Source organism: Chiloscyllium plagiosum, unplaced genomic scaffold (assembly GCF_037043375.1).
Source record: "Chiloscyllium plagiosum isolate Xiang-an unplaced genomic scaffold, Cpla_swu_hap1 HiC_scaffold_35, whole genome shotgun sequence".
Lineage (NCBI taxonomy): Eukaryota > Metazoa > Chordata > Chondrichthyes > Orectolobiformes > Hemiscylliidae > Chiloscyllium > Chiloscyllium plagiosum.
The window spans coordinates 30,098,155-30,123,057 of record NW_028270173.1 but is presented as its reverse complement, the minus strand read 5'-3'; the positions used below and the strand labels follow the sequence as shown (position 1 = coordinate 30,123,057).

At 44.9% G+C, this 24,903-nt stretch overlaps 1 protein-coding gene across 3 annotated transcripts in view; it reads left to right on the top strand.

Moving 5' to 3' along the window:
- The first annotated feature begins 1,669 nt into the window (after positions 1 to 1,669).
- The window catches only part of abcf1 (ATP binding cassette subfamily F member 1), a 71,486-nt gene continuing 48,252 nt past the window's right edge, over positions 1,670 to 24,903 (top strand). For 2 of the 3 annotated variants that reach the window (XM_087979453.1, XM_043678024.2), the window contains exons 1-5: positions 1,670 to 1,943; positions 6,636 to 6,676; positions 8,587 to 8,655; positions 11,069 to 11,195; positions 14,714 to 14,760. In XM_087979453.1, the coding sequence (XP_087835579.1) occupies positions 1,826 to 1,943; positions 6,636 to 6,676; positions 8,587 to 8,655; positions 11,069 to 11,195; positions 14,714 to 14,760 (402 nt within the window). In that variant the 5' untranslated portion in view covers positions 1,670 to 1,825. The remainder of the gene's footprint in view (positions 1,944 to 6,635; positions 6,677 to 8,586; positions 8,656 to 11,068; positions 11,196 to 14,713; positions 14,761 to 24,903) is intronic. The other variant, XM_087979451.1, reaches the window with a different exon arrangement.

Sequence of the window (24,903 nt, the reverse complement as noted above, 5' to 3'; positions counted from 1 at the left end):
CTCACACCTGATGACCAGGTTATTATCCAAAAGGGAAAGGGAGAGGTGCTCCCAAAAGCCCAGTTTCTGCCTCAGCTTGGTGATGCGCTTCTGCCAAGTTTTTGCTCATGTCTGGCTCCTCCAAATCATATTCCCAGCACCTTCGGGTAATCTATCCTGTCAGGGATGGGGGATAAAGGATCGGCTGGCCCAGTTTCCTCTTGTCTCGACTTATCTTGGCTCCTGAGGCGAGTTTGAACTGGTCACAGATGCTCATTAATTTGTGCACTGAAAGCAGATCCAAGTAAAAAACAACAACGTCATCCATGTACAGGGGGGTTTTGACCTGCAGGCCTCCATTGCTTGGAATAGAAACCCCTCTCAGGCTCACATTCTTCCTGATGGACTCAGCAAAATGTTCTATACAACACACAAAGAAGGCAAGAGAGAGTGGGCAATCCTGCCTGACTCCAGGTCTGATCAAGAAACTTTCTGCATCCCATCCATTGATTGAGACTGCACTAATGATGTTGGCATCGACCAGTTAGATCTAATTGCAGATTTCCTCCCCAATACCCATTTTGGAGAAAGTTAAATGGGAGCTCGTTCAGTTATTGGAACCTCCCATGCATCAAATGGATGTAAATATAGTCTTGTACAAATAAAAAAATGTCTTTGGTTTGTTTGCTTGGTAGAGTCAAACTCCAATGTTTGTTAGTTTCTTCATATACTACTGTATCGAACCAAACTGCTTTGACAACGTATGTATATTGACTCATAAAGTTACAGAGCTAGTGTGGAAACAGACCCTTCGATCCAACTCATCCATGCCGACCAGATATCCTAAATTAATCTAGTCCCATTCGGCCTGTATTTCTCGAAGACCTTCCGATTCACATGCCCATACAGAATAGAAAAAATACTTTTCATGACTAAAGTATATTTTTGAAATAAAAAATGTTCAGGGGTAGAGGAAAAGACAGAAATTTGGAACGAATATCTGGTCAGCATGGACGAGTTGGGGTGAAGGGTCTGTTTCCACACTAGCTCTGTAACTTTATGAGTCAATATACATACGTTGTCAAAGCAGTTTGGTTCGATACAGTGGTATATGAAGAAACTAACAAACATTGGAGTTTGACTCGACCAAGCTGTCCAACTCTATGCTTCGGTGACTCTGAGTCAAACTGCCTAAAGAGCCAGTGCAAACATGATGGACAGAACGGCCTGCCCCTAATATGAACAACTCTTCGGTTCTCTCTTTAAGAGGCTCCTCGCGATCGGTTCTGAAAATTATTGCGTTCTTTTCGTCAGAAGGAAAAGTGTATTTTTCATACATTTATATAGATGCACATTTGTGTGAGTTTATAGGGGGGCGTATTTTCGCATACGCTAACCACTTATCGAGGGTGGAACGTTGTAGAGGGGAAGGGAACTTATCCGGATAGTTAATCCGTACCCACCAACGGTCCAAGACGAAGCGATGAGCGGCGGAAAAACGCGCAGCCGCAGTTGGAGACTTGCCGTCTTTGGTGCACCATCCTCCACGCACGAAGACGTCGGCTGCAACCGCGCAGCCGCAGTTGGGCGCAACCCCACCCCCCTCCGGCGCAACCAATGCGCGTGCGCATCGCCCGCGCACGGTGGCGACTTTCCGTTTCGGGGCGTCAATGCGACTGCGCGTGGGTGCCTTCCAAACCCCCGCGACCTTTCCCCACGTGAGGAGCGCTCGGCGACACCATCCGGGTTCTTGTCGGGCCGGCGGCCGGTACAGCCGGGAGCGCGAGGGTCTGCCAGAAGCAGCCGGAAGTTTCCAGAGAGAGACAGAGAGCGCGCGAGCGAGGGGATGCCGCGAGGCCGAGGCAAAGCCGGCAGCGGCCGGGAGGCCCCGCAGGACGACGAGGACGAGGAGCAGTGGCTGGACGGAGAGGAAACGGCGGCGCCCCCACCGCCCAACCAGGAGGGTGAGAGAGACGGCCCCGAGGCGGGGACGTGCGGGCTGTCAGGGGGGAGGGGTGGGTGGGGGAATACTGAGGCTGGGAGGGGGATTCGCGGAGAGAGTTTAAACCCCTTCCAGTCAAATAGACCCAGAAACATAAACCACAACCACAGAGACCGAGCATCGGCCTCAACTGTCACCCTAATAATACAGAATATAAACCCCGCTGACTGATCCTCACAGACAGCTGTTACCCTAATAATACAGAGAATATAAACCCCACAGACTGATCCTCATAGACAGCTGTTACCCCAATAATACTGAGAATATAAACCCCACAGACTGATCCTTACAGACAGCTGTTACCCCAATAATACTGAGAATATAAACCCCACTGACTGATCCTCACAGACAGCTGTTACCCCAATAATACTGAGAATATAAACCCCACAGACTGATCCTCACAGACAGCTGTTACCCCAATAATACTGAGAATATAAACCCCACAGACTGATCCTCACAGACAGCTGTTACCCCAATAATACTGAGAATATAAACCCCACTGACTGATCCTCACAGACAGCTGTTACCCCAATAATACTGAGAATATAAACCCCACAGACTGATCCTCACAGACAGCTGTTACCCCAATAATACTGAGAATATAAACCCCACAGACTGATCCTCACAGACAGCTGTTACCCCAATAATACTGAGAATATAAACCCCACTGACTGATCCTCACAGACAGCTGTTACCCCAATAATACTGAGAATATAAACCCCACTGACTGATCCTCACAGACAGCTGTTACCCCAATAATACTGAGAATATAAACCCCACAGACTGATCCTCACAGACAGCTGTTACCCCAATAATACTGAGAATATCAACCCCACAGACTGATCCTTACAGACAGCTGTTACCCCAATAATACTGAGAATATAAACCCCACAGACTGATCCTCACAGACAGCTGTTACCCCAATAATACTGAGAATATAAACCCCACTGACTGATCCTCACAGACAGCTGTTACCCCAATAATACTGAGAATATAAACCCCACTGACTGATCCTCACAGACAGCTGTTATCCCAATAATACTGAGAATATCAACCCCACAGACTGATCCTCACAGACAGCTGTTACCCCAATAATACTGAGAATATAAACCCCACAGACTGATCCTCACAGACAGCTGTTATCCCAATAATACTGAGAATATAAACCCCACTGACTGATCCTCACAGACAGCTGTTACCCCAATAATACTGAGAATATAAACCCCACTGACTGATCCTCACAGACAGCTGTTACCCCAATAATACTGAGAATATAAACCCCACAGACTGATCCTCACAGACAGCTGTTATCCCAATAATACTGAGAATATCAACCCCACAGACTGATCCTCACAGACAGCTGTTACCCCAATAATACTGAGAATATAAACCCCACAGACTGATCCTCACAGACAGCTGTTATCCCAATAATACTGAGAATATCAACCCCACTGACTGATCCTCACAGACAGCTGTTATCCCAATAATACTGAGAATATAAACCCCACAGACTGATCCTCACAGACAGCTGTTACCCCAATAATACTGAGAATATAAACCCCACAGACTGATCCTTACAGACAGCTGTTATTCCCAATCATACTGAGAATATAAACCCCGCTGACTGATCCTCACAGACAGCTGTTACCCCAATAATACTGAGAATATAAACCCCGCTGACTGATCCTCACAGACAGCTGTTACCCCAATAATACTGAGAATATAAACCCCGCTGACTGATCCTCACAGACAGCTGTTACCCCAATAATACTGAGAATATAAACCCCGCTGACTGATCCTCACAGACAGCTGTTACCCCAATAATACTGAGAATATAAACCCCACAGACTGATCCTCACAGACAGCTGTTATCCCTAATAATACTGAGAATATAAACCCCGCTGACTGATCCTCACAGACAGCTGTTATCCCAATCATACTGAGAATATAAACCCCGCAGACTGATCCTCACAGACAGCTGTTATCCCTAATAATACTGAGAATATAAACCCCACAGACTGATCCTCACAGACAGCTGTTACCCCAATAATACTGAGAATATAAACCCCACAGACTGATCCTTACAGACAGCTGTTATCCCAATCATACTGAGAATATAAACCCCACAGACTGATCCTCACAGACAGCTGTTATCCTAATAATACTGAGAATATAAACCCCACAGACTGATCCTCACAGACAGCTGTTACCCCAATAATACTGAGAATATAAACCCCGCTGACTGATCCTCACAGACAGCTGTTACCCCAATAATACTGAGAATATAAACCCCACAGACTGATCCTCACAGACAGCTGTTATCCCAATAATACTGAGAATATAAACCCCGCTGACTGATCCTCACAGACAGCTGTTACCCCAATAATACTGAGAATATAAACCCCGCTGACTGATCCTCACAGACAGCTGTTATCCCAATAATACTGAGAATATAAACCCCGCTGACTGATCCTCACAGACAGCTGTTATCCCAATAATACTGAGAATATAAACCCCGCAGACTGATCCTCACAGACAGCTGTTACCCCAATAATACTGAGAATATAAACCCCACAGACAGCTGTTACCCCAATAATACTGAGAATATAAACCCCACAGACTGATCCTCACAGACAGCTGTTATCCCAATAATACTGAAAATATAAACCCCACTGACTGATCCTCACAGACAGCTGTTAGCCCAAATATACTGAGAATATAAATCCTAGAGACTGATCCTCACAGACAGCTGTCACCCCAATGATACTGAGATTATAAATCCCAGGAATGATCCTCACAGACAGATGTCACCTAGTAATATTGAGAAGATAAACCCCACAGACTGATCCTCAAAGACAGCTGTTACCCCAATAATACTGAGAATATAAATCCCACAGGCTGATCCTCACAGACAGCTGTTACCCCAATAATACTGAGAATATAAACCCCACAGACTGATCCTCACAGACAGCTGTTATCCCAATAATACTGAGAATATAAATCCCACAGACTGATCCTCACAGACAGCTGTTATCCCAATAATACTGAGGGTATAAACCCCACAGACTGGGGTAACAGCCGTCAGTGAGGATCAATCATCCTGTGAGTATAAATCCTGGAGACTGATCCTCAATGATAGCTGTTACAACCTTAATACTAAGAATATAAATCCCACAGCCTAATCCTCACAAACTGCTGTTATCCCAATAACACTGATAATATAAATCTGAGACTGATTCTCTCAGATAACTGGTACCTCAATGATGCTGAAAATATAAATCCTTCAGACTGATCCTCAGTGATAGCTGTTATAACCTTAGTACTGAGAATATAAATCCCACCAACATTGTCTTCTCGCAAACATGGTGGCAATATTCTGTTTCCTAGATAATTTTAATCAACCTGTTTTGACATGTCGGAGTAGGTGGAACTCTAGCATTACACCACACTATTCTTTTAAAGTATATGCATTGGGATTCCAACAGCTCTGCTGTACAATATTAACCTTATTGACAACCTTTGCGAGTAGGGCCCTGTTCATGTATTTACTGTGTAATCTTGATGCCAAGATACAGAATATCAGAATTATCTTGTGATAATGGTTACCATGATCAACTGTATACTGCAAATTCATGAAAGGGCTTGTGCATACTTTGGCCCTGAAATCTTCACAGTCTAACTCTGATTACCTTGGGAAGGCAAAGGTGTCTCAAATGTTTGAGCAACAGATTAAACTAGCTGTCTATATCACAGTAGAGCATGACTGGTGTTGTTTACTAATTAGGATGTTACAGTCAAGCCAAAAAGTTGTTCTGCCTATCACACAAATCGGTCATGTAGAATATGAATTTTGTTGTTGATGTGCTGCAGGTTTGTAGGACATATGTATGAACGACTGATAGACTGATTGACCGACCTGCAAAAATGCTCAACCACCCACCAGCCTTTGCTTACAAACCACAGAATGCTAACTTGGATTGTGAATAAATTTATTCACATGTATGTCTGATCACACAAGCTGGCAGTCTTGCTGCCTCTATCCCAACCTTAGGAACCAGAGTTCCATGGAAAAGCAACACAGAGCTCAAGCACATTTGAAACATTTGCCATTGCTGAGGGTACAAGACACCTGCTGCACAACTGTCGTCTCACGTTTCATGCTCACAATTAAAGAACACTTTGAACTTTAAGCTGCAATTGTCAGAACTGTTGCCTGCACTAGGCACCCTTTTAAAAATTACTTCCTATGCCCTGTATTTGACAATGCATTTTATTTTTTCAGGATTTGTATGTAATAAAATTATTTCCTTCACTCAAGAAAATTGGTTCCTTCATTTTTATCTATAGTCATTTTAAAATTTAATTGAAGCAGAATACCTGTAAGATAAATAAAATTATTTAGGAAACTACTTTGTCTACCATCAATAATTATGTTTACAGTTAATGTTGCAGTAAGTATTAATGTATTGATCATGGGCTGTGATTTTATTGCTGAAATTCATGGTATGGATAAATCCAGCCCTCTAACCTGGATGTGAATAGTTAAAACCAAATCATACTGACAGGAGCTTTAAGCTTCTGGTATTTCATCACTTTTTTAAAAAAAGAAAAATCATTACTTCGTGACACTAAGATTTTCATTATTTCCATGCAGTCCTGAAAAAAGGGAAGAAAGATAAGAAGGCCAAGAAATCGGTACGTAGATATCCATACATTACCTTTTAAGTTTTTATTATATTATCTTGCAAACATGCACTAGGTTTCTCGAATTATTTTGCTCTGCACAGGTCAAGTTTGTAGAAGAATTTGTTTAATCTGCCTTGTGATGGTGCCATCCATTATGATATGTGGGCTCTGTCTGTCTTGTTGTTCTCCCACCACCCCCATTTCAAGAATGGTTATTTGTAACCTTGTAACCTCTGCATTTAATGTCTATTTTTAATGTAAGTTTCTTTGTTGGCCCCTCTGTGCATGTTAAGTGCCCACAGATTTGTTTGTGGTGCTGTGTTCCACTCTCTTAAACCTTCAGTTTCTATACAGTGTCAGAGTAGAATAAAAGTTACCCCAGTATTTTATCTTCAAATTTCTTCCATTTTCACCTCAGAGTTACTATTCAGGTGTATTCGAAGCTCAACAGTGAGTGTTGCTGGTCTGGCTTTGATAAAACACTGCAAACAGTCGTCAGCACACCTTCCAGCAATAGTTATCGCTATACAATGATCAAAAGTTACAACTTGGATCTTGTTACTTCTTCCCAACACTGATTCTCAGGCTATTGTTACCAATCCTGTTATCAAATTCATTCTGTGAACTTAGTTTGTAGGAATGAAACTGAGACGTTTTCATTCTTTGTTTTCCTCCTGTTTTGACTGTAATACCTGCCAATATTAACTCACTCCTGCAATAGGAATGTTTCATAATCAAAGTCGTGTATTTTAACATCCTTTTTGAATTTCTGTTAAATATTATGCTTATTGGTTATATGCTTAGAAAATTGCATGAGAACGACAACAGACATCTAATGTGAGAATTAATCTGACGATTAGCTTTTCATATAAATGAAGCTCTTCCTCTAAGTCACCACTCAATCAAGGGGGTGTTACTGATGGATGTGATAATCAGTGCAGATTCTGTTATGCATTATGCTGCAAACGTCATTTCCTAATGGTTCTATAAAAAATGTCTTTCTCAAAATTCCTCTGGGCTATTCCTTTTTATATGAAAAGAACATTAAGCAAACTGGCTGATAGTTACCTTTTTTTTGTTCCCTCCCCATTTTAATCTTGGGTGTTTCATGGGCAATTTTCTAACCTTCTGGGACTTTTTCAAATTGTAAGGATTCTTGAAAAGTTGTAACCACTACTTTTGTAGCTACTTCCTTTAATACCCTAGGATGCATCTCATTAGGTCCAAGGGACTTATTGGTTGTTAGCCCTGTTGTTTTTCCTTCAACTATTCTCTCGTGGTAGTTATTGTTTATTTCCTCTCCTTTTGCCCCTTTTATTTAGCAATTCTATGTCCTTGTACTGCTTCACTTGCAGTCATGTCATCTGGTCCCTGATCACAGACTAATTTTGAACTATCTCGCCTGAGGGATGTGACTATGCCCTGGAACAAATTGTCCAGGTAATGTTTCCTTTCCCTGATGCGGCATAATGTTGAGAAGAGATTCATGAGGAGGAACTGAATGGGAGCAGGTACTGAAGTGGCAGTTGGCTAGTTGTATCCATATTTTGGGTTAACATTAACCAAGATGCAGTCACTAATGCCTGAATGCTGACTGAGATGTCTTTCTTGGGCCAGCCATGTTGGAAAGCAGCTTAAATAATCTTATAGTTACACCTACTGACACCACTGTCCCATGTTTGGTATTCAATTACTTTTCAGCCTGTTTTGATGACTGAGGCCCATGATGCTATTAAAAGTTTATTATACTGTGTTTTTGTCACAGTAAGAAACCATGATTTTTACACCCGATCTTTTTTACTGCTAATATTGTTCGCCATGAAAGACCTCAAACTTTATAGAAATAGTGGCTTCTTAAGATGACATGATCTTCAGACCAGTTTATTTATCATGAGATTATTTTCTTTTTCTTTCACTAGTTCTTTGAGGAGCTGGCAGCTGATGATAAGCAAATTAAAGCAGAAGAGGCAGTCATCCTAGAACAGCAGGTAATGGGCATGTTGTCATGATTTTGGAATCACATCTGTTAGAAGGAGTTACAGAAAAAGAATGCAGTGTGGAATTTACATCAGTATCTGGGTGTCTGCATATTGACTTTTACTCATTTCTTTAGATGTTGTATGCTGACAAGATAAGTATTTATCGTTAACCCCCTTAAGTGCCAATTAAAAGTGGTGGTGAGCTCCATTTGAAATCTTGCAGTCCACTGGGGAAGGTACTCGCACATGCTCCTCAGGAGGGAGTTCCAAGATTTTGACCTAGCGATGAGAAATGAACAGTAATATTTTCAAGTCAGAATGATGTCCAGCATCAAGGGAAATTAATGGATGTTGATGTTTGTATTCTACGAATAACGGTCTAGATTCTTCAATCGTATTAAAGCCAATTCACATTGAAGAAACACATTACAGCAGAACAGACTGTACTGTTACGACACGGGGTAAACCCCTCTGCTGATTTAAACCCGACACACAGAAGCTCACCTCGAGCCGTAATCTGTTAAATTTCAAGAGGTAAAGAATTATCTCAGATCTCACTATTTAAAGTAAAAATTAGCAATTTTATTCTTTAAATTCAAAAGAGATAATTAAAACAACAACTATTTACAACTCCTTTTTCTTAAATCTATCTTTTACCTCCCACTGTACAAAACTGGTCTGATTTAAAAAAAAAAAACCCTGATTAAAATTTACAGAAGAAAAATCACATCTCAAAATCCAGCCAGCTGTCAAAGTTAATAGACATTAGGTGCAGGAGTAGGCCATTCTGCCCTTCGAGCCTGCACCACCATTCAATATGATCATGGCTGATCATCCTTAATCAGTATCCTGTTCCTGCCTTATCTCCATAACCCTTGATTCCACTATTCTTGAGAGCTCTAGCCAACTCTTTCTTAAATGAATCCAGAGACTGGGCCTCCACTACTTTCTGGGGCAGAGCATTCCACACAGCCACCACTCTCTGGGTGAAGAAGTTTCTCCTCATCTCTGTCCTAAATGGTCTACCCCTTATTTTTAAGCTGTGTCCCCTGGTTCGGCACTCACCCATCAGTGCAAACATGTTTCCTGCCTCCAGAGTGTCCAATCCTTTAATAATCTTATACGTCACAGTCAGATCCCCTTTCAGTCTTCTAAACTCAAGGGTATACAAGCCCAGTCGCTCCAGTCTTTCAGCGTAAGGTAGTCCTGCCATTCCTTTGTAGGTTTTCCGCTGTAAATCTTGCTCTGCATTTTCCTGGGTTGCCTTTTCTTCAGTCTTTCTGCTGTACAACTTTTCTTATGGACAGGTACCTTTCAGAGAGTTATTCGGCTAGCAGTCTGTACTTGTTGGTGCATTTTACTGTTGTCTCCTAACTCTTCAAAATGTCCGGTTTTATACTTCAAAACATCAGATCATTTCATTGGTTTGATGTCATTCCAAACAATAAAAGTAAAATTCAGTTAGATTTTGGTATCTGGGGCATAATTTAAACTGGCTGAATTTGAACTTGTTGTTGTACCATGGCAACACAGTACCAGCTATTTGTGTCAACCAAGTGTTACATTTTTAAATTGTTTAGCACATTTTGTGCATTCAGTTATCCTTGCCCGCTTCCCCTCGCTCTTAAAGGTACAGTACACACCTACACCTTCATAACAGTACCTAACACAAGATAATCCACTAACCTTGGTGAAGAGTCGTGGTCAATTGGTCAAGTGATTCCCATTAACTTCAGTTTTGCTCGGCCTGGATGTTGCCATACATGGTCAGGTGTTGTGATGGTGTGAGGCAGTCACTCTTAGCGTATCTGAAATTGAGCTATTTTGTCCATATTTGGAGTGAAACAATAGTGAGATTTGCAACTGACTGTCTCCAAATAGGACTTAAAGTTTGTACACTTATGTGACCCATATAATTACCAACTGTTACCAATAAAATCCATCAACTCCTCATGCACACAGATATAGGATAGCACTTCAAAAGTAATTCACTGTATAAAATGTTGTAGGGTATTTCAACAATGCAATGAAGTGCTCTTATAAATTGTCTATTTAAAGGGCTGTGTTGCCTCGTGAGTAGGATCTGAATTGGGACTCAATAGCAGACATTATATATGTTTTCATTTTACGAAAACACAGCTCCAAGTGCAACAAGTAATATTTGTGCCCAAACAATAAACACTGCCAATAATAATAGCATTACCTCATCAACAAAGTTTTGTGATTAAGGGTAGTTATTTACAGCAAAGCAGACTAAAGATATGACCATCAGGTGGAGTCATTGATCATTTCCATTCTAGCTGGACATACTGGAATCACTAAATGCTGTGTTTTATAAATGCAAATACTATTTATTTTTGAATGACATTATATGTTGTAATGATTTCCACCCATTTGTTTCGTCTCAATGCTTGTTTAATAGCAACAGAAGAAAAAACGTGATAAGAGAAAAGAACGGAACAAAAAGAAAAAGGATGAGGATGTTGACGATGTGATTGAGAATCTGAGTAAGCTCTCAGTGCCAGCCAGTGATGAGGAGGAAGAGGAAGGTGAGCTGTGCTGGGTGGAGGGGTTTGGCGCAAATGATTGCAGATTCAGAAAATCGACTGTAAACTGAAATGTATGGGTGTTAAATCTACAGAGACAGAAGGTGGACTAATTGACTTCAGGAACTTCAGCAAAATTGGCATTAAACTCAACACTCTGTCAGTTTAAAGAATAATGAATGTGATTTTTGTTTTGTATGTTCACTTCTGAGTAAAACATTCAGTGGTTTAATAGTTGATTTTAACTTTCAAAATTGAAATTTGCGTGAAAGGGTTTTGAGGTGTGTAAAGCCAATTTCAGGTCATCAGTGAAGAATGGTGTCAAGTTTAATGGTGTTAATGGCTGATCCCATTGTGAACGGCAGTGACCAGATTTGCAGCAAGTGTTGGTTGCTGGAAGAACTCTGGATCAGAATTGATGATCTGGAATCTGAGCTTCAAACACTGTGGCACATCCGGGAGGGGGAGAGTTACCTGGATACTTTGTTTCAGGAGGCAGTCACACAGGATTAAGTAATTCAAATTCAGTTCGTGATCAGGAACAACAGGGTGTGACTGTAAGTGAGGTAAGTAGGGGGATTCTGCGTTCAGGAGTGGAGGAGCTTCAACCCTTGACCTTGTACAACAGGTATGAGATTTTTGCTCCCTGTATGGATGAGCAAATGGGCTGTGGACAGGATGAGCGAGCTGACCACGGCACCATGGTGCAGAAGACCATTCAAGAGGGGGAAGCAAAAAGACAAGTAGTTGTTATAGGGGATTCCATAATTAGGGGGACAGATAGTATCCTTTGCGAGCCGGCATGGGAGTCCTGCATGGTGTGTTGTCTACGTGGTGCAGGACATCTCCGACTGACTTGAAAGGATATTGGAGCGAGAGGGAGAAAATCCAGTTGTTGTCGTCCACATTAGCACTGACAATCCCCAATCCATGCCAGTAGCTCACCTCAAACACCATGGGCCCTCATCTTACTCAGCAGCCTCCCATGAGGTACCTTATCAAAGGCCTTTTGGAAGTCTAGATAGATAACATCCACTGGGTTTCCCTGGTCTAACCTACTTGTTATCTGTTCAAAGAATTCTAACAGGCTTCTCAGGCACGACCTCCTCTTACTAAATCTACGCTGACTTGTTCTAATCCGACCCTGCTATTCCAAGAATTTAGAAATCTCATCCTTAATGATGGGTTCTACAATTTTACCTACAACCGAGGTTAGGCTAATACGTCCTAAGTTATCCTTCCTTCTTGCATCATTCTTAGTCTGCCTTGAGATTAAACCCTGCACACATGCTGGGGATTGGCTGTCTGACAGAAGGCAGAGAGTTGGGATAAAAGGCTCTTTTTCGGAATGGCAGATGGTGACGTGGTGTCCTGCACGGTTCAGTTTTAGGGCTGCAGCTGTTCACTTTTTATATCAATGATCTGGATAAAGTGACTGGGGGCATTCTGGCCAAGTTCGCCAATGATACAAAGTTAGGCGGACAGGCAGGCAGTACTGAGGAGGTGGGGAGGCTGCAGAAAGATATTGATAGTTTAGGAGAGTGGTCCAAGAAATGGCTGATGAAGTTCAACCTGAGCAAATGCGAATTCCTGCACTTTGGAAAAAAGAATACAAGCATGGACTATTTTCTAAACGGTGAGAAAATTCATAAAGCCGAGGTACAAAGGGATCTGGGAGTGCTAGTCCAGGATTCTCTAAAGGTTAACTTGCAAGTTGAGTCCATGATTCAGAAAGCAAATGTAATGTTGTCAATTATCTCAAAAGGGTTGGAATATAAAATCAGCGATGTGCTTCTGAGAGTTTATAAAGGTCTAGTTAGGCCCCATTTAGAATACAGTGTCCAATTTTGGGCCCCACACCTCATGAAGGACATACTGGAACTGGAGCGTGTCCAGTGGAGATTTACTCGGATGATCCTTGGAATGGTAGGCCTAACGTACGATGAACGGCTGAGAATCCTGGGGTTGTATTCATTAGAGTTTAGAAGGTTGAGGGGAGATCTAATTGAAATTTACAAGATAAAGCATGGCTTAGAAAGGGTGAACGCTGGGAAGTTGGTTCCATTAGGCGGGGAGACTAGGATCTGTGGGCACAGCCTTAGAATTAGGGGGGTCAATTTAGAACAGAAATGAGGAGACATTTCTTCAGCCAGAGAGTGGTGGGCCTGGGGAATTCATTGCCCTGGAGCACAGTGGAGGCCGGGACATTAAATGTCTTCAAGGCAGAGATTGATAAATTTTTGATCTTGCGAGGAATTAAGGGCTACGGGGAGAGTACAGCTAAGTAGAGTTGAAATGGCCATCAGCCATGATTAAATGGCTGAGTGGACTTGGGCCGAATGGCCTTACTTCCACTCCTGTGTCTTATGCTTAAAGCTTATGGTTAAGTTTATTATTTACTGTAAAAGTACAGAGACTAGAATTTGCATTTTCCTTTGAAGTGCTTGATTATATAATATTTATTCTACTCTGTTTTCAAATGTTAGCATAAACTTAATTGTAGGTCTCGCCTCAAGTCAGAACATTGTTGATTTTGTGTCGGGTTCTTCTCATGAATTTATTAGCTGAAAGCTTCTTTGTTCTTTTAAGGTAGTGTGAAGAATCTCTTTGCACGTTTTCAGAGGAGACTGGGCAGTTTTTGTCTTGTGCCCAACATTGCCAAAAGGCAATTCAATGTGCTGTGTAAAATAATAAGTTCTCAGTTTGCCTTTTTAAAGGAAAAAATATAGGGAAAATGGAAATGCGTTTGAGAGAGGTATAAGGAGACCGATCAGAATTATTCCAGGAATGAGAGATTTTCTGCAACGTTCAAGGCTAGGGGAATAGTTTATAAAGTTATTATCCCTGACCAGATCGGCAAAAAGAAAAGGACCAGGTATTTCCAGATTCAATGTTTTGAACGTGATAGACAGGGGGGAGTATGGGGAGTAATAATGACCTGGAGCCTACTATGTAAAATTGTGATGGAATTGGAGATGATTGACAATTTCAAAAGGACACTGATAAGCCCTTGCAGGAAATAAACTTGCAAGGATGTTGACTTAATGGGTCCAATAGTAATGTTCTGTGCCTTAAGAATTCCAGTGATATTGCTTTGTTTTAGGTTATATCAAAAATTATTTCCCTTAAATTATACAAAATTTACCAAAAGAGTCTTGTGAAGGTCAAGTTTGAACACAATGGAGTGTGAGTTAAGGTAACAATCTGATGGTTGTGTGAGGAGGAGTAACTGGAGAAAAAAGTAACAGTACTGGATTGTGATCCAGAACTGGATTTGTGCCCCTGCTGCATGTGGGAGCTACCAGATTACTGCTTACTTCCTCCCCCTCCCTCCCCCCCCCCCCCCCCCCCCCCCCCCGTCTTAGAAATTAAAGCTGCATCAAATCTGATACATTGATCAAGCCTTGGTTACTTGTACCCACAGACTAACTTCTGCTGTGAAATTAAGTATGACATTGGGGCTAAAGTTCCCCTGTGGCCAAATCTACCCTGATTGAAATTTGTGTTTTTCCCTTCTCCAGAAATAAAGCCAAAACGAGGTAACAAAAAGATGGGGAACAAAAAGATGGTAAGCAATGTATGACTTGTTTTCCCTTCAAGGTGTCACTTTTAAGTTGGAACTAAAGGCAAAGCGCGGAGGATTGGAGATGAATCTTTGTTCAGAGTAATGTCCCAGCATTCCTTTTGAAAATTAGACTATCTTTGTGTCTAATAGCCTACTCCAAAGTTAAAAGAAGTGCTTTTTTTTTTAGTTTAACTTTTAGATCATCTAAAAGTTAAACTTGGCTACAATATCTTGTTATCTTGATAACAACCTTCGCCAATGCCAATGCATTGAGTATAGGAGTTGGGAGGTCGTGTTGTGGCTGCACAGGACATTGGTTAGGATACTTTTGGAGTACAGTGTGCAGTTCTGCTTTCCCAGCTACAGAAAGAATGTTGTTAAACTTGAAAGGGTTCAGAAAAGATTTACAAGGAAGTTTCTAGGATTGGAGGATTTGAGATATAGGGAGAGGCTGAATAGGCTGGGGCTGTTTTCCCTGGAGCGTCGGAGGCTGTGGGGTGACCATTGAGGTTTCTAAAATCATGAGGGGCAGGGATAGGTTAAGTAAACAAACTTTTTGCCCTGGGTTGGGGGGGATCTAAAACTAGAGGACATAGGTTTAAGGTGAGAGGGGAAGGATTTTTAAAGTGACCCGAGGGGCAAGTATTCCACTCAGAGAGTGGTGCATGTATGGAATGAGCTGCCAGAGGAAGTGATGGAAAGGGGTACAATTACAATGTTTAAAATACATTTGGATGGGCATATGAATATGAAGTGTTTAGAGGCATATGGACCAAATGTTAGCACATGAGACCAGATTTGTCTAGGATATCTGGTTGGCATGAACAAGCTGGACTGAAGGGTTGTTTCCATGCTGCATATCTGACTTTATAACCATTAATAGAGTTAGCAGAGCTTGTAAACTTTCAGCTCTGAGTAGAAGAAATCAGGATGAAGTTACTTGTATCGTTATAATATTTCTGACTTACAAATGTTACAGACTTTTAAAATTGTTCATGGGATGTAAGTTTTGTTGACAAAGCCAATCCTCATTTGCCTTGAGTAGGTAATGGTGAACTGTCGTCTCTATGCAATATGGTTTTTGATTGAGCAACAGTGAAAGTATGGCCCATATATTCTCCAAGCCAGTGTGGTAAGTGGCTTGGTGGAGAATGTGGAGGTATATTCCCATGGCTTTGCTACCCTTCCTTCTCTTGAGATGATTGCCCTCAACACCTTTCTTTGAGCTGTTTATGATTCCAACCCATGGTGTTTCCCCGATTCCTGTTTAGTCCAATTTTGTTCATGTTCCTTGATGTCACGTCATATCAAATGCTGCCTTGATGTCAAGGCTTGTCACTCTAATCTCAGCTCATGTGTGCTGGGTGAGGATAAGATTAGTTTTTGTGCACAGCCAGAACCTGCCTGCTAGTGTAACACTTCAGTAATATTTTCTGGCAGAATGAAACTTGCCTGTTTATCTCTTGGAATTCTCCACTGTTTACTTTCAAGTTGGGTTGCATTTGTTGTTCTGGATGAGGCCAGACCCTCTTCAAACAATTTCAAGGACCTTAACTTTTGCTAGTTATTTTAAGCAGTTTATAGTGGATATTCCAGGAGTGATGCAGCTGGCCTACCCACTTAGTTTTAAACAAAATAAAATTTATTTGCAGGATTCTGCGTAATCCAAGATGGAGGATGGGAAATATTTCTGGCTGTAACAGGCTGTGCCTTTTTTGAGGTGTTTTAGGTGTTGGAGGTGATTTCCTCGAATTCCAGGAGCAGCAATTACTGTTGTATATGCTGTTGCATTGGTTTGGAACTTTGGAGAAAAAAAAGTCAAAACAACAGCACTTTTAAAAGGGAGAGGAATAGACAAAGCAGCCATAGCGAGGTCAGCGCAGGAGTGAGAGAGTGAGATTGTGAGAGAAACCCACACTGCTAACTGACACAGCAGTGAACCTGCTCAGTTACTGTCTTTGCTGTTTGAATTCATGTATCGCTGGACATTGGAGAGTGTCTGGGAAAATTAACAAATAGTGAAATTCACAATTAATCTTGCGAGGAACCTGTTTGGGCGCGGTCACAGCACAGAAAAACAGATAAGTGTATATTTTTAAGTGTGGCCATACAGTAAGTCTGCGGTAGTGAGTAGAGTGCAGAGAGACAGTGAGGAAAGAGATCAATCTGAGACTGGTACAGTTGAGAACAGAAGTGAGTCAAACAGTCAGGGCAAGTAGGGACAAAGCAGAGAACAAGGTAGGACTGATAAATTAAACTGTATTTATTTTAATGCAAGAGGCCTAACAGGGAGGGCAGGTGAACTCAGGGCATGGTTAGGAACATGGGACTGGTTTATAATAGCAATTACAGAAACATGGTTCAGGAATGGACAGGACTGGCAGCTTAATGTTTGAGGATATAAATGCTACAGGAAGGACAGAAAGGGAGGCAAGAAAGGAAGGGGAGTGGTGTTTTTGGTAAGAGATAGCATTACAGCTATACTGTGGGAGGATATTCCCAGAAATACATCCAGGGCAGTTATTTGGGTGGAACTGATAAATAAGAAAGGGATGATCACCTTATTGGGATTTTATTATAGACCCCCCCCAATAGTCGGAGGGAAATTGAGAAACAGATTTGTAAGGAGATCTCAGCTGTCTGTAAGAATAATAGGGTGGTTATGGGAGGGGATTTTAACTTTTCAAACATAGACTGGGACTGCCATAATGTTAAGGGTTTAGATGGAGAGGAATTTGTTAGCTGTGTACAAGAAAATGTTTTGATTCAGTATGTGGATGTACCTACTAGAGAAGGTGCAAAACTTGACATACTCTTGGGAAATAAGGCAGGGTAGACTGAGGTGTCCGTGGAGGAGCACTTTGGGGCCAGCGATCATAATTCTACTGGATTTAAAAGAGTGATGGAAAAGGATAGACCAAATCTAAAAGTTGAAGTTCAAAATTGGAGAAAGGCTAATTTTGACGGTATTAGGCAAGAACTTTCGAAAGCTGATTGAGGGCAGATGGTCGCAGGTAAAGGGACAGCTGAAAAATGAGTAGCCTTCAGAATTGAGATAGCCAGAGACAGTATATTCCTGTGAAAGGAAAGGCTGGCAGGTGTAGGGAGTACTGGAGGATCATGTCTTTTTGTGGCTAGTTGGTGTTCATGTATCCTGGTGGCTAGTTTTCTGCCTGTTTGTCCTATGTAGTGTTTGTTACAGTCCTTGCACGGTATTTTGTGCAAACCGGAACTCTATCAACAAACACATTGAGTTAGACGCCACCTCTCACCCCCTGAGAAAAGGAACAGGAAGTGACTTCTCCGCAGGAAATAACATCACTAACCCAAATATATAAATAGAAAGCAGGAATTTTCAGCATTGCTTTGCATGAGGCCCACTGAAGATGTTATGACCTGGGGTGTGCAGTGAGAGAGGGACTCACTGAGATCTTTGTAGAGAGAGGCAGAGAGCTTCTTCAAGGAAGGCATCCTTGTAAGAGGATTCGCAGTAGGTTGAAATCTTCGAGGAGAAAGTGAGGTCTGCAGATGCTGGAGATCAAAGTTGAAACTTTATTGCTGGAACAGCACAGCAGGTCAGGCAGCATCCAGGGAACAGGAGATTCGACGTTTCGGGCACAGGCCCTTCTTCAGGAATGAGCAGAGAGTGTTCAGCAGGAGAAGATAAAAGGTAGGGAGGAGGGACTTGGAGGAGGGGAGTTGGAAATGTGATAGGTGGAAAGAGGTCAAGGTGAGGGTGATAGGTCGGAGTAGGGTGGAGGCGGAGAGGTCAAGGAGAAGACTGCAGGTCAGGAAGGCGGTGCCGGGCTGGAAGGATCCGGCTGAGACAAGGTGGGGGGAGGGGGGATGAAGAAACTGGTGAAGTCCAAGTTCATCCCCTGCGGTTGGAGGGTTCCCAGTCGGAAGATAAGACGCTCCTCCTCCGACCGTCGGGTTGTTGTGGTTTGGCGGTGGATGAGTCCAATGACCTGCATATCCTCGGTGGAGTGGGAGGGGGAGTTGAAATGCTGTGCCACAGGTTGGTTGGGTTGGTTCGTCCGGGTGGCCCAGAGGTGCTCCCTGAATCGCTCCGCAAGTAGGCGGCCTGTCTCCCCAATATAGAGGAGGCCACACCGGCTGCAGCGGATGCAGTAGATGATGTGGGTGGAGGTGCAGGTGAATCTGTGGCGGATATGGAAGTTTCCCTTGGGGCCTTGGAGAGAAGTGAGGGGGGAGGTGTGGGCGCAAGTGTTGCACCTCCTGCGGTTGCAAGGGAAGGTGCCGGGAGTGGTGGTTGGGTCGGTGGGGGGTGTGGATCTGACAAGGGAGTCGCGGAGGGAGTGGTCTCTACGGAAAGCTGATAGGGGAGGGGAGGGAAATATATCCTTGGTGCTGGGGTCTGTTTGGAGGTGGCGGAAGTGACGGCGGATGATGCGCTGTACATGGAGATTGGTGGGGTGGTAGGTGAGGACCAGTGGGGTTCTGTCCTGGTGGCGGTTGGAGGGGCGGGGCTCAAGGGCGGAGGAGCGGGAAGTGGAGGAGATGCGGTGGAGGGCACCGTCGACCACGTCGGGGGGGAAATTGCGGTCCTTGAAGAAGGAGGCCATCTGTGTTGTACGTATTTTGAACTGGTCCTCCTGGGAGCAGATGCGGCGGAGACGAAGGAATTGGGAGAATGGGATGGCGTTTTTACAGGGGGCAGGATGGGAGGAGGTGTAGTCCAGGTAGCTGTGGGAGTCGGTAGGTTTGTAGTAGATGTCCGTGTTGATTCGGTCGCCTGAGATAGAAACAGAAAGGTCTAGGAAGGGGAGGGAGGAGTCCGAGACTGTCCAGGTGAATTTGAGGTCGGGGTGGAAGGTGTTGGTGTAGTGGATGAACTGTTCAACCTCCTCGTGGGAGCACGAGGTAGCGCCGATACAGTCATCAATGTAGCGAAGAAAAAGATGGGGGGTGGGGCCAGTGTAGTTGCGGAAGATGGATTGTTCCACATACCCTACGAAGAGGCAGGCATAGCTGGGGCCCATGCGGGTGCCCATGGCTACTCCTTTTGTTTGGAGAAAGTGGGAGGATTGGAAAGAAAAGTTGTTCAGGGTGAGGACCAGTTCGGTCAGTCGAAGGAGGGTGTCGGTGGAAGGGTACTGGGTGGTACGGCGGGAAAGGAAGAAGCGGAGTGCTTTGAGTCCTTCGTGATGGGGGATGGAGGTGTACAGGGACTGGATGTCCATGGTGAAGATGAGGCGTTGGGGACCGGGGAAGCGGAAATCCTGGAGGAGGTGGAGGGCGTGGGTGGTGTCACGAACGTAGGTGGGGAGTTCTTGGACTAATGGGGACAGGACCGTGTCGAGGTATGCCGAGATGAGTTCGGTTGGGCAGGAGCAGGCTGAGACGATGGGTCGTCCGGGGCAGTCCCCCCGCCGGTCTCTATCACCATGTCCAACTCCGCCCCCAAGCCGACCTCTGTCCCCGCCCCCAGGCCTAACCCCGCCCCCACATCCAGCTCCAGCCCCACACCAGGTCCTAGCTCCCAGCCCTGCCGTGTGTTCACCATCCCTCCAGACTTGCCCCTCTCTGAGGATGAAAGATCAGTCCTCAGCAGAGGTCTCACCTTCGTTCCCACACGTTCTCGGGTCAATGAATTCAATACACGGAGTGACACTGAACAATTCTTCCGCCGCCTTTGCCTCCGTGCCTTCTTCTTCAATCAAGACCCTCACCCACCCTCTGACGACCCCTTCTCCCACCTCCAACACACCCCGTCCACCTGGACACCCCGTGCTGGCCTCCTACCTGCCCTCGACCTCTTCATTGCAAACTGCCGCCGCGATATTAACCGCTACCTGAACTCCCACACTCCCCCCACCCACTCCAACCTCTCACCCTCGGAACGCGCAGCCCTCCACTCCCTCCGTTCCAACCCCAACCTCACCATCAAACCAGCTGACAAGGGAGGCGCAGTAGTAGTTTGGCGCACTGACCTTTACACCGCTGAGGCCAAAAGCCAGCTCGCAGATACCTCCTCCTACCGTCCCCTTGACCATGACCCCACCCCCCACCACCAAACCATCATCTCCCTGACCGTCCATAACCTCATCACCTCAGGGGACCTCCCATCCACCGCCTCCAACCTCATAGTCCCACAACCCCGAACCGCCCGTTTCTACCTCCTGCCCAAAATCCACAAACCTGACTGCCCCGGACGACCCATCGTCTCAGCCTGCTCCTGCCCAACCGAACTCATCTCGGCATACCTCGACACGGTCCTGTCCCCATTAGTCCAAGAACTCCCCACCTACGTTCGTGACACCACCCACGCCCTCCACCTCCTCCAGGATTTCCGCTTCCCCGGTCCCCAACGCCTCATCTTCACCATGGACATCCAGTCCCTGTACACCTCCATCCCCCATCACGAAGGACTCAAAGCACTCCGCTTCTTCCTTTCCCGCCGTACCACCCAGTACCCTTCCACCGACACCCTCCTTCGACTGACCGAACTGGTCCTCACCCTGAACAACTTTTCTTTCCAATCCTCCCACTTTCTCCAAACAAAAGGAGTAGCCATGGGCACCCGCATGGGCCCCAGCTATGCCTGCCTCTTCGTAGGGTATGTGGAACAATCCATCTTCCGCAACTACACTGGCCCCACCCCCCATCTTTTTCTTCGCTACATTGATGACTGTATCGGCGCTACCTCGTGCTCCCACGAGGAGGTTGAACAGTTCATCCACTACACCAACACCTTCCACCCCGACCTCAAATTCACCTGGACAGTCTCGGACTCCTCCCTCCCCTTCCTAGACCTTTCTGTTTCTATCTCAGGCGACCGAATCAACACGGACATCTACTACAAACCTACCGACTCCCACAGCTACCTGGACTACACCTCCTCCCATCCTGCCCCCTGTAAAAACGCCATCCCATTCTCCCAATTCCTTCGTCTCCGCCGCATCTGCTCCCAGGAGGACCAGTTCAAAATACGTACAACACAGATGGCCTCCTTCTTCAAGGACCGCAATTTCCCCCCCGACGTGGTCGACGGTGCCCTCCACCGCATCTCCTCCACTTCCCGCTCCTCCGCCCTTGAGCCCCGCCCCTCCAACCGCCACCAGGACAGAACCCCACTGGTCCTCACCTACCACCCCACCAATCTCCATGTACAGCGCATCATCCGCCGTCACTTCCGCCACCTCCAAACAGACCCCAGCACCAAGGATATATTTCCCTCCCCTCCCCTATCAGCTTTCCGTAGAGACCACTCCCTCCGCGACTCCCTTGTCAGATCCACACCCCCCACCGACCCAACCACCACTCCCGGCACCTTCCCTTGCAACCGCAGGAGGTGCAACACTTGCGCCCACACCTCCCCCCTCACTTCTCTCCAAGGCCCCAAGGGAAACTTCCATATCCGCCACAGATTCACCTGCACCTCCACCCACATCATCTACTGCATCCGCTGCAGCCGGTGTGGCCTCCTCTATATTGGGGAGACAGGCCGCCTACTTGCGGAGCGATTCAGGGAGCACCTCTGGGCCACCCGGACGAACCAACCCAACCAACCTGTGGCACAGCATTTCAACTCCCCCTCCCACTCCACCGAGGATATGCAGGTCATTGGACTCATCCACCGCCAAACCACAACAACCCGACGGTCGGAGGAGGAGCGTCTTATCTTCCGACTGGGAACCCTCCAACCGCAGGGGATGAACTTGGACTTCACCAGTTTCTTCATCCCCCCTCCCCCCACCTTGTCTCAGCCGGATCCTTCCAGCCCGGCACCGCCTTCCTGACCTGCAGTCTTCTCCTTGACCTCTCCGCCTCCACCCTACTCCGACCTATCACCCTCACCTTGACCTCTTTCCACCTATCACATTTCCAACTCCCCTCCTCCAAGTCCCTCCTCCCTACCTTTTATCTTCTCCTGCTGAACACTCTCTGCTCATTCCTGAAGAAGGGCCTGTGCCCGAAACGTCGAATCTCCTGTTCCCTGGATGCTGCCTGACCTGCTGTGCTGTTCCAGCAATAAAGTTTCAACTTTGATCTCCAGCATCTGCAGACCTCACTTTCTCCACTGAAGATGTTACCTAGTAAGGTAATGAAACGTCTGAAAATGAACCTTTCAGCTCACCGAGCAAACCTACATTCAAAATCTCAACCTGAGCTACAAATCTTCTCAAAACTCGCTAATATGTGAGGTATAGCCAAGATAGATCGAATTAATCCTTAGAGTATAAAGGCTGTAGGAGTATACTTAAAAGGGAAATCAGGAGGGCAAAAAGGGTCATGAGATAGCTTTGGCAAATAGTTAAGGAGAATCCAAAGGGTTTTTACAAGTACATTCAGGACAAAAGGGTAACTAGGGAGAGAATAGGGACGCCCAAAAATCAGCAAGGCGGGCTTTGTGTGGAGCTACAGTAGATGGGGGAGATACTAAACGAATATTTTGTATCAGTGTTTACTGTGGAAAAGGACATGGCAGATATAAAATGTAGGGAAATAGATGGTGACATTTTGAAAAATGTTCATATTACAGAGGAGGAAGTGCTGGATGTCTTGAAACACAAAAGTGGATAAATCCCCAAGACCTGATCAGGTGTACCCCAGAACTCTGTGGGAAACTAGGGAAGTAATTGCTTGGCTCCTTGCTGATATATTTATATTATCGATAGTCACAGGTGAGGTGCCGGAAGACTGGAGGTTGGCTAATATGCCATTGTTTAAGAAGGGTGGTAAGGACAAGTCGGGGAAGTATAGACCACTGAGCCTGATGTGGGTAGTGGGCAAGTTGTTGGAGGGAATCCTGAGGGGCAGGATGTACATGTATTTGGAAAGGCAGGGACTGATTAGGGATAGTCAGCATGGCTTTGTGCATGGGAAATCATGTCTCACAAACTTGATTGAGGTTTTTGAAGAAGTAACAGAGAGGATTGGTGACGACAGAGTGGTGGACGTGATCTATATGGACCTCAGTAAGGCATTCAACAAGGTTCCCCATGGGAGACTGGTTAGCAAGGTTAGATCTCATGGGATACAGGGAGAACTAGCCATTTGGATACAGAACTGGCTCAAAGGTACAGGACAGAGAATGGTGGTGCAGGGTTGTTTGTCAGACTGGAGACCTGTGACCAGTGGAGTGCCACAAGGATCAGTGCTGAGTCCATTACTTTTTGTCATTTTATATAAATGAATTGGATATGAGCATAAGAGGTATAGTTAATAAGTTTGCAAATGACACCAAACTTGGAGGTGTAGTGGACAGCGAAGAAGGCTCCCTCAGATTACAACAGGATCTTGATAAGATGGGCCAATGGGCTGAGAGTGGCAGATGGAGTTTAATTTCGATAAGTACGAGGTGCTGAATTTTGGGAAAGTAAATCTTAGCCGGACTTATATACTTAATGGTAAGGTCCTATGGAGTGTTGCTGAACAAAGAGACTTTGAAGTGTAGGTTCATAGCTCCTTGAAAGTGGAATTGCAAGGAGATAGGATAGTGAAGAAGGTTTTTGGTATGCTTTCCTTTATTGGTCATAGTATTGAGTACAGGGGTTGGGAGGTCATGTTGCGGCTGTACAGGACATTGCTTTGGCCACTTTTGGAATATTGCACGCAATTCTGGTCTCCTTCCTATTGGAAGGATGTTGTGAAACTTCAAATGGTTCAGAAAAGACTTACAAGGATGTTGCCAGGGTTGGACGGTTTGAGCTATAGGGAGAGTTGAATAGGCTGGGGCTGTTTTTCCTGGCGTGTTGGAGGCTGAGGGGGAGACCTTAGAGAGGCTTACAAAATCATTAGGGACATGGATAGGATAAATGAACAAAGTCTTTTCCCTGGGGTCGGGGAGTCCAGAACTAGAGGGCATAGGTTTAGGGTGAGAGGGGAAAGATATAAAAGAGACCTCAGGGGCAGCTTTTTCACACACAGGGTGGTGCGCGTATGGAATGAGCTACCAGAGGAGGTTGTGGAGGCTGGTACAATTGCAACATTTAAAAGGCATCTGGATGGGTATAAGATAGGAAGGGTTTGGAGGGCTATGGGCTGGGTGCTGGCAGGTGGGACTAGATTGCATTGGGCTATCTGGTCAGCATGGACGAGTTGGACCGAAGGGTCTGTTTCTGTGCTGTACATCTCTATGACTGTATGATTACTGAATGAAACACAAACAAAAGAGAACAG